Source organism: Myotis myotis, unplaced genomic scaffold (genome assembly GCF_014108235.1).
Source record: "Myotis myotis isolate mMyoMyo1 unplaced genomic scaffold, mMyoMyo1.p scaffold_m19_p_2, whole genome shotgun sequence".
In the NCBI taxonomy this organism is placed as follows: Eukaryota; Metazoa; Chordata; class Mammalia; order Chiroptera; family Vespertilionidae; genus Myotis; species Myotis myotis.
This window is the reverse complement of record NW_023416324.1, coordinates 192,264,571-192,276,194: the sequence shown is the minus strand read 5'-3', so window position 1 is coordinate 192,276,194 and position 11,624 is coordinate 192,264,571. Positions and strand designations below refer to the sequence as shown.

At 40.0% G+C, this 11,624-nt stretch overlaps 1 protein-coding gene across 1 annotated transcript; it reads left to right on the top strand.

Moving 5' to 3' along the window:
- Nucleotides 1-251: 251 nt before the first annotated feature.
- Nucleotides 252-11,313, top strand: OTOL1 (otolin 1). Its single transcript, XM_036352623.1, has 4 exons — nucleotides 252-615; nucleotides 3,694-3,783; nucleotides 9,226-9,297; nucleotides 10,179-11,313. The coding sequence occupies exons 1-4, from the start codon at nucleotides 252-254 to the stop codon at nucleotides 11,075-11,077; spliced, it is 1,425 nt and encodes a 474-aa protein (XP_036208516.1). The 3' UTR covers nucleotides 11,078-11,313.
- Nucleotides 11,314-11,624: the final 311 nt, after the last annotated feature.

Genomic DNA, 11,624 nt, shown 5'->3' with positions numbered 1-11,624 from the left:
AATGTTCCTTATAAGAAATACTTTAAGTAAATAAAATATTGTGATTCAAACACACTTCTTCATATAAAATACATAAAAATATCATTCAATATTATACTTACTATTCATTCTTATGGTATATATATATATATATATATATATATATATATATATATACAGATTTCTTTCACATAAGTACATATTCATATTACTTTTCATTCCTTCTAATGTAATATGTGTATATATTCCCCTTCTTTCTTCCAGCCTCAATTATGTGGATGTTATCTTGGCTTTGTGCTATTTTAATTATTTTGGCTATTGCTGATATGGATGCAATAGCAAAGACCACGCCATATATCAAATTTACAAAGAAATCTGAGGGAAAAGAGATGCTGGAGGGTTTAAAGCCGTCCAGTGGCCTACCTCCAGGAGAAGAAGAAACACCCTTCACAGAAGTGGCAGAAATGGCAGAACCAACCTCTGACCCCTTGGTCCAAGATTCTACCTTTGGCACTGCCACTCTCTTCCCCTTTGAAAACTTCACTCTGGACACGGCCGATTTCTTTTTGAATTGCTGTGATTGTTGTTCATCTGCACCAGGGCAGAAAGGAGAACCCGGAGAGACTGGAAATCCAGGTATTTTAAAATATATGAAAAATACATTTCTCTCCTGTACATCCTTAGAGTTGAGAGGTTGATTGGAGGTGGAATTGCCCCAGGGGTTTTCTATGTTGTCATGAAAATGGCGATAGGCCTAGGTATGACTTGTGATAAATGAAAATGGGTCCTGTGTAGTCCAAAGTGGTAGCCACTACTCTCCTGCATAGCTATTAAAAATATTAAAATTAAAATTAAGAAGGCAGGGTGGATGGGTGGTTGGGGAGTGATTAGCAGGGAAACTTATGTGCATATATGCATAGCCCATGGACACAGACAATAGGGCGGTAAAGGCCTGGGAGGGGCAGGTGTCAGGTGGAGGAGATCAATGGAAAACAACAAAAGCAAAAACAAAAACAAAGGGGACATCTGTAATACTTTCAACATTAAAGATAAATTTTAAAAAATTAAATAAGATTAAAATTCAGTTCCTCAGTCAGACTAGCCACATATGGCCAATGGTTAACCTGTTGGGCAGCAAAGATATACATTTCCATCACTGTAGAAACTTCTATTGGGCAATGTTGGTTAGAGCAGAGATCAGGTCTACCAGCCCCAGCACAGGTGTGTAGCTCTTCAAGTTACACAGGCCCACTACCAGTACAATCTTTTCACTGATGCCGATGTAAAAAGGGAAAATGGAAATTCTGTTATCTCACAAGACGGTGCTGACTGATGGGATTTGGGAGTGCTATTTGTAGTTAGGATTAGAAGTGGAATGCCTGTGAAGTGGAGAATAAAGCTAGGATTCAGCTTGCTTCTCATTGAAATTCTGAGTCAACACCGAATTCTTGCCTGGCGATTTTCTCCATTGAACGTCATGATGACATATTTCAAAATTTCAGATGTCTTTCATATATACATTATGAATACACTCTCAGTTTTATTGTAATGTATTTCAGCTTTTACATGTCATATAGCAGAGAACTCAAGGTAAAAATGAGATCAACATGCCAAGTGCAAATTCACTATTCCCTGAAAAAAATTACATATAAATATTTCTTATATCTTGCTTGAAGAATTTAAAGTTATGAAATCGGGACTTACACATACTCATTAAGCTTTTCATTCATTTCATCTGTTGTAGGAACCTTTTGGGAAATGTGCTCAATATTTACGTAGAGCTGAAATAAGAGGGTAAAGGAGCTGGGCTGTGGTCTGGGGCACTGAGTTCAGGGTTGCTAAAACATTATTGGAAACATAATGAGACTGAGAAAATTATATTTACCAGAATTTTTCTTAGTATCATATCTGGTTGGCATGCTGCGCGGGAGTGAAAACCCCCAAGGGCATGGCCAAGTAAACACAGCTGGTTGCTAAACAGTCTTCTACGCTGTGGGTCTGTAACATCAAAGCTTGTGTTTTACCCAGGGGTGGATTTAGCTGCGTTGTTCTCAGAGCTCAGCCCCTCCTGTAAACACATATGACAAATATTCCAAAGGTGTGCCAAGTCATTAGTTTGCCCAGGATGCTCATGTGTCTTCGTCTGACTTGTTCCGCAAAGAGCAGAGAGCTTAGGAGCTCAGCATGTTGAGGCTATCATGAAATTACGTTGGGGGAAACTTCATTGCTTCTGTAAGTCTCAGTTTCCAAAATAGTAAAATGAGATAAAAATAATTCCAACCGCATAGTCATCAAGACAACTGAATGAGTTTATACCTATAAGGACTCTCAGTGTGGTGCCTAGAATAGAATAAGTGCTCAATAAGTTTACTTTTTCAGTTAGCTGATTGAGGAGTCTTTTTCTACCTCATGAAATAGTCTGAGCCTGATAGGTTCCTGTTTTTGAGATTACTACAGAGATGTTTATTTTGACTTTATCAATGTTTTAAAAGAACACAACTTTTTTTAAAAAAAGTTAAAAATCTAGTATCAGAGCATCATTAAATAAACTTGAATAAAGTTACTCAAATTCTAATTTGCTCATTGGGTCTTAGCTTATGCCATTTTCTTAGGCAGCGGTTCTCAACCTGTGGGTCGCGACCCATTTGGCAGTCGAACGACCCTTTCACAGGGGTCGCCTAAGACCATCGTGCATATCAGATATTTACATTACGATTCATAACAGTAGCAACATTACAGTTATGAAGTAGCAACGAAAATAATTGTATGGTTGGGTCACAACATGAGAAACTGTATTTAAAGGGCCAGAAGGTTGAGAACCACTGTAATCTTAGGGATGTCTCCTCTGATTTTTTTATATCACTAACTACAGGTTAGCAATTTTTATTTATTTGTGTGGTTATTTGTTTAATGTTTATCTTTCATGGACTCTCAGCTCCATGAGGGTAGGGATTGCTGGAAAAATTTTAAAAGTTTTGTATGAATCTCTAAAAAATTTATAGTTGCCATGTAATATTATATTATGAAGTTTCAACAGTGAGTCAACATTTATACACCTTATGAATTCTAGTAACCACCTGTCATTGTACATAGTTATGATATTATTGACTCTTTTTTAGCTGTACATTACATCCTCCTAATTTACGTTATAACTGGAAGTTTGTGCATTTTAAGCTCCTTCCCTTTTGCCCATTTCTCCACCCACCCCCTCTGGTAACCATCAGTTTGTTCTAGGGACTCCTGGAATGTTGATGGCTGATTTTTACCCCTAAGTGGGGTGCTTGGTTTATAGGAAGCCTCAGCAATAGTTCCTGAGTGAATGGGTAAGTGAGTGAGCCAGAAAACCAAAAGTGCTAGGTATTGTGGTTTTACTCAAAATCTGAAAGTGTGGTCCACGTGAGGTCAAGAGTCAGGTAATCGTTCTGTTCTTGTTGTTTGATAGAGCACTGACTGCTTCCCTGAATCATTAGATCTTTGCCACAAATCAAGGGACAAGTACTAATGTGCTCAATTTATCTATTCAGGTAGTACAGAATTGTAAATGAGACACAAATATTGTCCTTAGGACTCTCTAATAGTTATTCTCATCCAGATTTTGTCATTAGGACACTGATAGTCAGTAGTATTAATATGAGGACTGATTTCCCCCCCGAACTAATGAATTTTGAAAGAGAATCCTTTTTAACCTTGATGGTTTTAAATTATCTTTTCCAGGTCCTAAGGGAAAGACTGGTGATATGGGGGTTCCAGGGTCACCAGGAATCATTGGACCCCAAGGTCCAAAAGGCCAGAAAGGAGAGAAGGGTAGGTAATTATATTGATTTCATGTCAAAACTCAAGGGATGTTCTGCATCATTTTTAGGACAACAATTAGCTATGTAAATACCAGATTCTTGCAGGTGGGTCAAATTTGCTTAAGCATATTGTGAGTTATATTTGCTACAAAAATGTCAACTTTATAAATAGCCAATTGAGAAATTTTTAACTTGCTTGGTAACATATCACACACACACACACACACACACACACACACACACACACACACACACACAATTTTCTATTTCTCATTGGCCTCCCAGCTGACCCAGTGACAGGGCAGGGTCCTTCCCAATATATTCTCATGTGAACTCTTTCTCAGGATGCAAATTAATTTCATACTAGATAGAACTAACTGGAGCAGGCAATCCTATTCCCTTGAGGTGGCTAGCCTGCCTGCTAAGGTAACTATGACCTATCCTTTGGCTCACACTCAAATTGGGGGCAGTGTCAATGGTGGGAAGAGAACTGAATTCAAATGGAAGAAATCAACCACATAACAGTGACCTCATATCTTTACCTCATCTGAAAATTGAGGGGAATAGACTAGATATCTATTTATACCCTATTTACTTTCAAAATAGATTTGTAGTTAAGTGTGTTTCATAAATCTTTTCCAGCTCAGAAATTCTATAATTCCACAGATATCAGTAAAGAGGGCATCTTTCCTGGGAAATCCCTGGTTCTGTAAGTGCATCAGGTATTGAGGGAAGGTTACAGATTCACTGGGACATTTAGAAATTCCTCAGTGAACACCGCCAGCCTGTAGAAATACCATCTATCCATCAAGGTAAATGTTTTAGCCTCAGTGTCACATGTCAAAAGACCTAATATCATCTATACATCACCCTCCACATGGCTCAGGAACTGCCTAACTCATTTCTAGTAGAACGTTCAGTGAAGTAATTACTTAGAAAAGAGGCTAAGGTAAGAGGGAGCTGCTTCACACTTGTCAGTTAGGCAATTTTCATTCTCAGAAACATTTAATCCTTTTGTGGCTGAATTATGTCAGCAGAAAACCCTGTGAAATAAAGATGAGTTATGAACCTCCCCAGTGATTCATACATTTTGGAAGCTAGACTTCTGAAAGTAGAAGAAAAAAACAGGGAGGTATCATAAGATAAGGTTCTTAAGAATAAGCTTTGATGAAGGATCAAAAGTAGAAATTCATTCAGCCAGTCTGTGGCTTGGAAACTCCACTTTCCTTTTACTTCCAGTCTAGACTCTTAGTTAAGGGCTAAAGTTGAAAAGAAATAAATAGCTTGAACGAGTGCATTCTGGCTCATCACACCCTGATTGAGTAAAACCCAGTGTAAGCAGTTAGAATCCCTAAGTGAACTTGAGAACCAGAATCACTGTAATAAGGCTCAGTATATGAGTATTGACAAGAACTGGAAATAGAAGTGGCCCTTCACATCCATTCAGGGTTGCGTTCTCTCCAAATGCAGGCATATTTTCCTGATGGCCTAAGGGTTAATTTCCAAGCTATAAGCTTTATGTGGAATGGTAATAGAGGAGCTGGCTGCTTAGAAAGCTCTGCTGAATGGCTTATGGTAAGATTTCTGCAGTTGCTCTTGTGAAATTTTGGGGAGTCTCCTCTCATGACTTTTACTTTGACTTGGGATTTTTTTCCTGACAAAAATGAAACAACAAATGTTAGTTTTATATAAATAATGTGATTGATAAGTCAATGCCAACCACTGTAATATGCATTCATGTTCAACTCTGTACACATTTCTAAATTTTTTTGTACCTCAGTTTCTTCTGTGATAAAAGTGGTGACAGGAAAAACCAAGATGGCGGCATAGGTAAACACTGGAAATTGCTGCCTCCCACAACAACTTCAAAAATACAACTAAAGGACAAAACAGACATCATCCAAAACTACAGGAAGGCTGGCTGAGTGGAAATTCTACAACTAGAAGGAAAGAGAAAAGCACACTGAGACTCAGAGGAGCTGCGGAAGTAGAGTGAAGAGGTACGAAGGCTTGAGCGCGCGCGGAAAGGGGCTGGCACCTGAGGACGCGGCTGTCTATTTGAATCGGGAGGGAGTCACAAGCTCCCGACTGCTCTGAACTTCAGTTCCGGGAAGTCTCTGGGGACCCAGGACTCATACGGGGAGAAACTGGCAGCAGGCAGAACTCGGAACTTGAGGGTAGCTCTCTCTCAGAGGTGCTTGCAGCGATTACCAGGACACTGAGACTTGAGGCCCCTTAGGACAGGGCTGAGGATCAGCCATAGCTGCTTGCTCCACCCTGTTGATTCCCTGAGACTCTGCCCCACCCAAGCTGCGGCAGAGGCTTTTGCATATGAATGCTCTGGCCCAGGGGTCCTCAAACTTTTTAAACAGGGGGCCGGTTCACTGTCCCTCAGACCACTGGAGGGCCGGACTATAGTTTAAAAAAAAACTATGAACAAATTCCTATGCACACAGAGGCAGCAAAAACACCTGGCGGGCCGGATAAGTGTTTTCAGCGGGCTGCATGTGGCCCGTGGGCCGTAGTTTGAGGACCCCTGCCCTGGCCCTTTGCAATCTGAAAATTACCTAACAAATTGCAGCTGGGCCAGACAGACCCAGAACTTCCAAGAGAAGGCCCAAGGCCCCACAGCAGCTTGCATTGCTTCACAGCTGGGCCTCATCTGGGCACCTCTGAACCCCCAAAAAGGAAGGGGAATCTGCAGATCTCTTCGTAGCTCCTGCTGGGTAGCCTCAGGAAGAGGCTAAATTAGCACTTCCTTAGATCCAAGAGCCAGTGTACCCAGTGGGCAGAGTGGGACCATCCAGATTGCAACTCCTCAGATCCATAAGGGACATACTCAGGGGGCAGACTCAGTGAGCACCAAAGCCCCACTGAAGCAAGTCTTGCTCCAGAAGGGTGTCTTCAGCACAGAAGTTTTCCCACTGCAGACACAGCTGATTCTCACAGCCAATTGGCCTGGAGGTCAATTCCTCCCAGTGATACCTACAACAATCAAGGCTTAACTACAACAAGACTGTGCACAAAGCCCACAAAGGGGTGCACCAAGAGTGTCCACCTCAGGTAATTGGGGAGGCTGAGCCACTGGGCCCTATAGGACACCTAGCACACAAAGCCACTATACCAACACAGGGAAGCATAAAAAAATGCGGAGACAAAGAAACAGGTCACAAATGATAGAAATGGAGGAAAGCAAATGACTGGATATAGAGGTCAAAACCACGGTTATAAGGTTTTTCAAGAATTTTCTAGAAACCGCCAATAAATTTAGTGAGAACCTGGAGGATATGAAAAAAGACCAACTAGAAATTAAGCATACACTTACTGAAATAAAGAATAATCTACAGAGATCCAACAGCAGACAAGAGGATCCCAAGAATCAAGTCAAAGACTTGAAATACGAAGAAACAAAAAATACCCAACTGGAAAAGCAAAAAGAAAAAAGAATCCAAAAAATATGAAGATAGTGTAAGGAGCCTCTGGGACAGCTTCAAGCGTACCAACATCCAAATTATAGGGATGCCAGAAGAAGAGAGAGGACAAGATATTGAAAACCTATTTGAAGAAATAATGACAGAAAACTTTCCCTACCTGGTGAAAGAAATAGACTTACAAGTCCAGGAAGCACAGAGGACCCCAAACAAAAGGAATCCAAAGAGGACCACACCAAGACACATCATAATTAAAATGCCAAGAGCAAAAGAAAAAGAGAGAATCTTAAAAGCAGCAAGAGAAAGACAGTCAGTTACCTACAAGGGACTACCATACGACTGTTAGCTGATTTCTCAACAGAAACTATGCAGGCCAGAAGAGAGTGGCAAGAAATATTCAAAGTGATGAATAGCAAGAACCTACAACCAAGATTACTTTATCCAGTAAAGCTATCATTCAGAATTGAAGGTCAGATAAAGAGCTTCACAGATAAGAAAAAGCTAAAGGAGTTCACCACCACCAAACCAGCATTATATGAAATGCTGAAAGGTATCCTTTAAGAAGAGGAAGAAGAAGAAGAAGGTAAAGATACAAATTATTAACAACAAATACACATCTATCAACAAGTGAATCTAAAAATCAAGTGAATAAAAAATCTGATGAACAGAGTAAAAAAAAAAAAAAAAGTGGTGACAAAAATATCTGTCCTGCAGTTTTTAAAGGGAGGTGCTATAAACTTTCTTAAATGAAAAGTGTCCCAATTGGTGAAATATGCTCTGTTGTATAAGCTCCCTGTTAAATGAGAGGCTGTATTAATATCAAATAAAAATTAACATTTAATTTAAAAGACTAGATTAAATTATAAAATTATGTTAAGAGCTTGGACTATTACCTGGTGCAAGGTAGATGATCAGTAAGAATCAGCTGTCATTCTTACCATTATTGTTGCTCTTCTCATTTATAATTAAAATAAGTCTAGTGTGGCTTAAGAGGACTGGGCTTCAGCCAGGCCCAGGATAAAAGTCCATTTTGTGGTAATATGGAAAATATCTAAAAACCCAGATTCAAACTTTTTTTGAAATACAAGTTCCCATAGTTCTATAATTTGTCCAAAGAGTATATGAAAAATTTTCTGAACAAAATAAAAATTGGCTTTCCTTGATGCTCTATGTCAAGGACACTATATTTTTTTCCTGGATGTTTTTTTTTTTTTTAACCTATATATGTTATTGATTTCAGAGAGGAAGGGAGAGGGAGAGAGAGATAGAAACATCAATGATGAGAGAGAATCATTGATTGGCTGCCTCCTGCACACCCCCTATTGGGTATTGAGCCTGAAACTCAGGCATGTGCCCTGACAGAGAATCGAACTGTGACCTCCTGGTTCATAGGTCAATGTTCAACCATGAGCCATGCCTGGCTGGGATGAATGGGTTTTATTATAATGAATTGGAGCCAAATGAAGAATGTTGTGCTCTGTGTTCAATTCTTCATGGTATAATTTCTCAGGCATTGTGGGGAATATGAAGACTAGAACATTTTAACTGTCATTCAAAATTCATAATAGGAAAGAAACACATACATCTGTAACAAAAGATTGCATGTTATGAGTTTTGTGAAAGATTTGAAGAGCTGTGGGAACACTGATGAAAAACTGAGTTCTGTTTAGAGAGATTGGCGCTATCCCCAAATCTGCTTTAAATGATTTACCATCAATTGGAATAAACTATTGCTAATGATGCTCAATAACCTTTTCCCATATTGTTTTACTTTATTTATTTAGTATTTTTATTGAGTTTATCTAGGTGTTATTGGTTAATATAATTATGTGGGTTTCAGTGTACAATTCTAAAATACATCATCTGTATGTTGTATTGTGTGTTCACTGCCTCAACCATATTGTTTTACTTTTATACATTTTGGTAAAGGAAGCATCGAAATGTGAGATGGCTGTGAAATGGATGTTAGTTTTATTGTAACTAATATAATTGGAAGATAGTTAATCTTGGCATCATTTTAGGACTTAAGGGAGAACGTGGGGACCAGGGATCAAGTGGAGTTCCGGGATACCCAGGAAAACCTGGAGAGCCAGGTAGGGTGTAAATATTCCTGTTATAGAGTATAAACTATATCATGTGTGAAGTATAGTATTTGATTTTCTTCCTATTTGTATTCCAAGTTATGAGGAGGTAAGAGGGGCATATGAATTGCTATGCCTCTTCTAATAATTCAGTGTATTGGTATGTTGGAGTGTGAGTACTGAGCTAGGAATTTGGAGACTAGATAAAGGCATCTGAGCTCTTGTCCCTCTTCCTAGCTGTCTTTGGGGAAAGATTCTTGCATCTTTCTGGGTTTTAGTTTCTTTGCCTGAAAGGCTTAAATTTGGATGGAGAATATGGAGATGTAAGAGAATACTTGGATTGGGCCAAACTGCAAACTATAATGGAAAAAATGAGCAATAGTTTTACTATCCTTTATTATCTTAAGAGTAAAAAATAAATAAATAGAACTAGATACATGAGATCAAAATACAAGCTATTACTTTTCGGTAGCATGAACTCTTCCCCTTATGAGACAGGTGCTGATGTGAGTGGCTCCATGCACGAGACTCCTCCCACAACCATTACTGAGGCAAGAGCCAGGTTTCCAGCCCGGCTGGCGTGGCTCAGTAGTTGAGCATCAACCTATGAACCAGGAAGTCCCGGTTCTATTCCTGGTCAGGGCACCTGCCTAGGTTGCTGGCTCATCCCCAGTGTGGGGTGTGGCAGGAGGCAGCCAATCAGTGATTCTCTCTCATCATTGATGTTTCTCTCTCTCCCTCTCCCTTATTCTCTGAAATCAATATATATATAAAAGAGCCAGGTTTCCAGTCCCAGGTAGTAGGATTTGTTTCTATTTTGTGAGCTCTGTGATAATAGCATATTGTTTATAGCATATGTGGTCTGTAAACATTATTTTAATTTTTCATTTTAGGTGGACCTGGTCCTAAAGGGGCTAAAGGAGACACCGGACTGGTGGGAGTGAAAGGACAAAAAGGCTCCAAGGGGGACACGTCTGTCAATGCTACCAAAGGAGACAAAGGAGACCGAGGGGCTGTGGGCTCTCCAGGCTTGAATGGAGAGCCTGGGGCCAAGGGAGAGAAGGGGGACCGGGGGGAGAAGGGCTACTGTGGGAACTCTGGGGAGAGGGGAGGAAAGGGGGAAAAAGGTGAGGTGGGGCTGAAAGGAGAAAAAGGTAGCAAAGGCGATATTGGAATGGAAGGCAAAAGTGGCCCAGAGGGCCTACCTGGAGCCCGAGGTGACCCAGGGGCTAAAGGAGAAAAGGGAGCTGTAGGTCCTCCTGGTCTGGTGGGACCTGTGGGGCCCAAGGGTGAGCTTGGGAGCAAAGGGGTCCGAGGATCTATTGGGAAGAAGGGTTCTCGGGGCCTCAAAGGCTCCAAGGGGGAGATGACCAGAGTCCCACGGTCAGCTTTCAGTGCTGCTTTATCAAAGCCTTTCCCTCCTCCCAATGTCCCTATCAAATTTGACAAGGTTTTCTATAACGACCAAGGGAATTACAGCCCCGTCACCGGGAAATTTAACTGTAGCATTCCTGGGGCATATGTGTTTTCCTACCACGTCACGGTGAGTGGCCGGCCAGCTCGGATCAGCCTGGTAGCCTGGAATAAGAAGCAGTTCAAGTCCAGAGAAACGCTCTATGGTCATGAAATAGACCAGGCCTCTCTCCTCATCATCCTGAGGTTAAATGCAGGGGACCAAGTCTGGCTGGAAGTGTCCAAAGATTGGAATGGAGTGTATGTCAGCGCTGAGGATGACAGCATTTTCACTGGGTTTCTTTTGTACCCAGAGGAAATGCCTGGAATTTCACCATAAACTTGTGTCTGAACACTGCAGTTTGGAGTGAGTGAAATAAGTCAGGTAACAGAGAATAGTGCTATTGAAAAAAATAACTTTCCTTATTTTTTCATGACTATAAAAATAATACAGAAAAAATGATGTCACTTAGTGTCAACTGCTATTGCTATTTTAAGGCATCATGTTTTTTAAAAAATAATTATCTATCTGTATTTGAGAGCATATATCTGTTAACTTAGTAGATAGTTTTTTCATTTGATTATAATGGCATTTCATTTCTCAAGCCATTTAAGTGATTAATGTTTGTATACAAAAATATAAATGAGATTTGTAATTAATAAATTGTAAATATCTTCTATATCTCACATAAATGTGTGCAACTATTTTCTGTATGAATGTGAGGCAAATAGCTGATCTATCATGATGGGCAGGTACAACTCAAAAGTTTCCAATTCTGTTAGAAAGGTTGCCTTCCAACTAAATGGAACTCTTTCCATATTAGATTAATTCTGGAAGAATACACAGAAAGAATGTTAATGACTAGCTAAAATATCTTTAAAATTAA

Excerpts from the sequence above, each read along its gene's own strand:
- OTOL1 (XM_036352623.1), top strand. The coding sequence starts at position 252 with ATGTGGATGTTATCTTGGCTTTGTGCTATTTTAATTATTTTGGCTATT. Across the intron at positions 616-3,693 it reads CGGAGAGACTGGAAATCCAG|GTCCTAAGGGAAAGACTGGT; the intron begins GTATTTTAAAAT and ends TATCTTTTCCAG. Across the intron at positions 9,298-10,178 it reads AGGAAAACCTGGAGAGCCAG|GTGGACCTGGTCCTAAAGGG; the intron begins GTAGGGTGTAAA and ends TTTTCATTTTAG.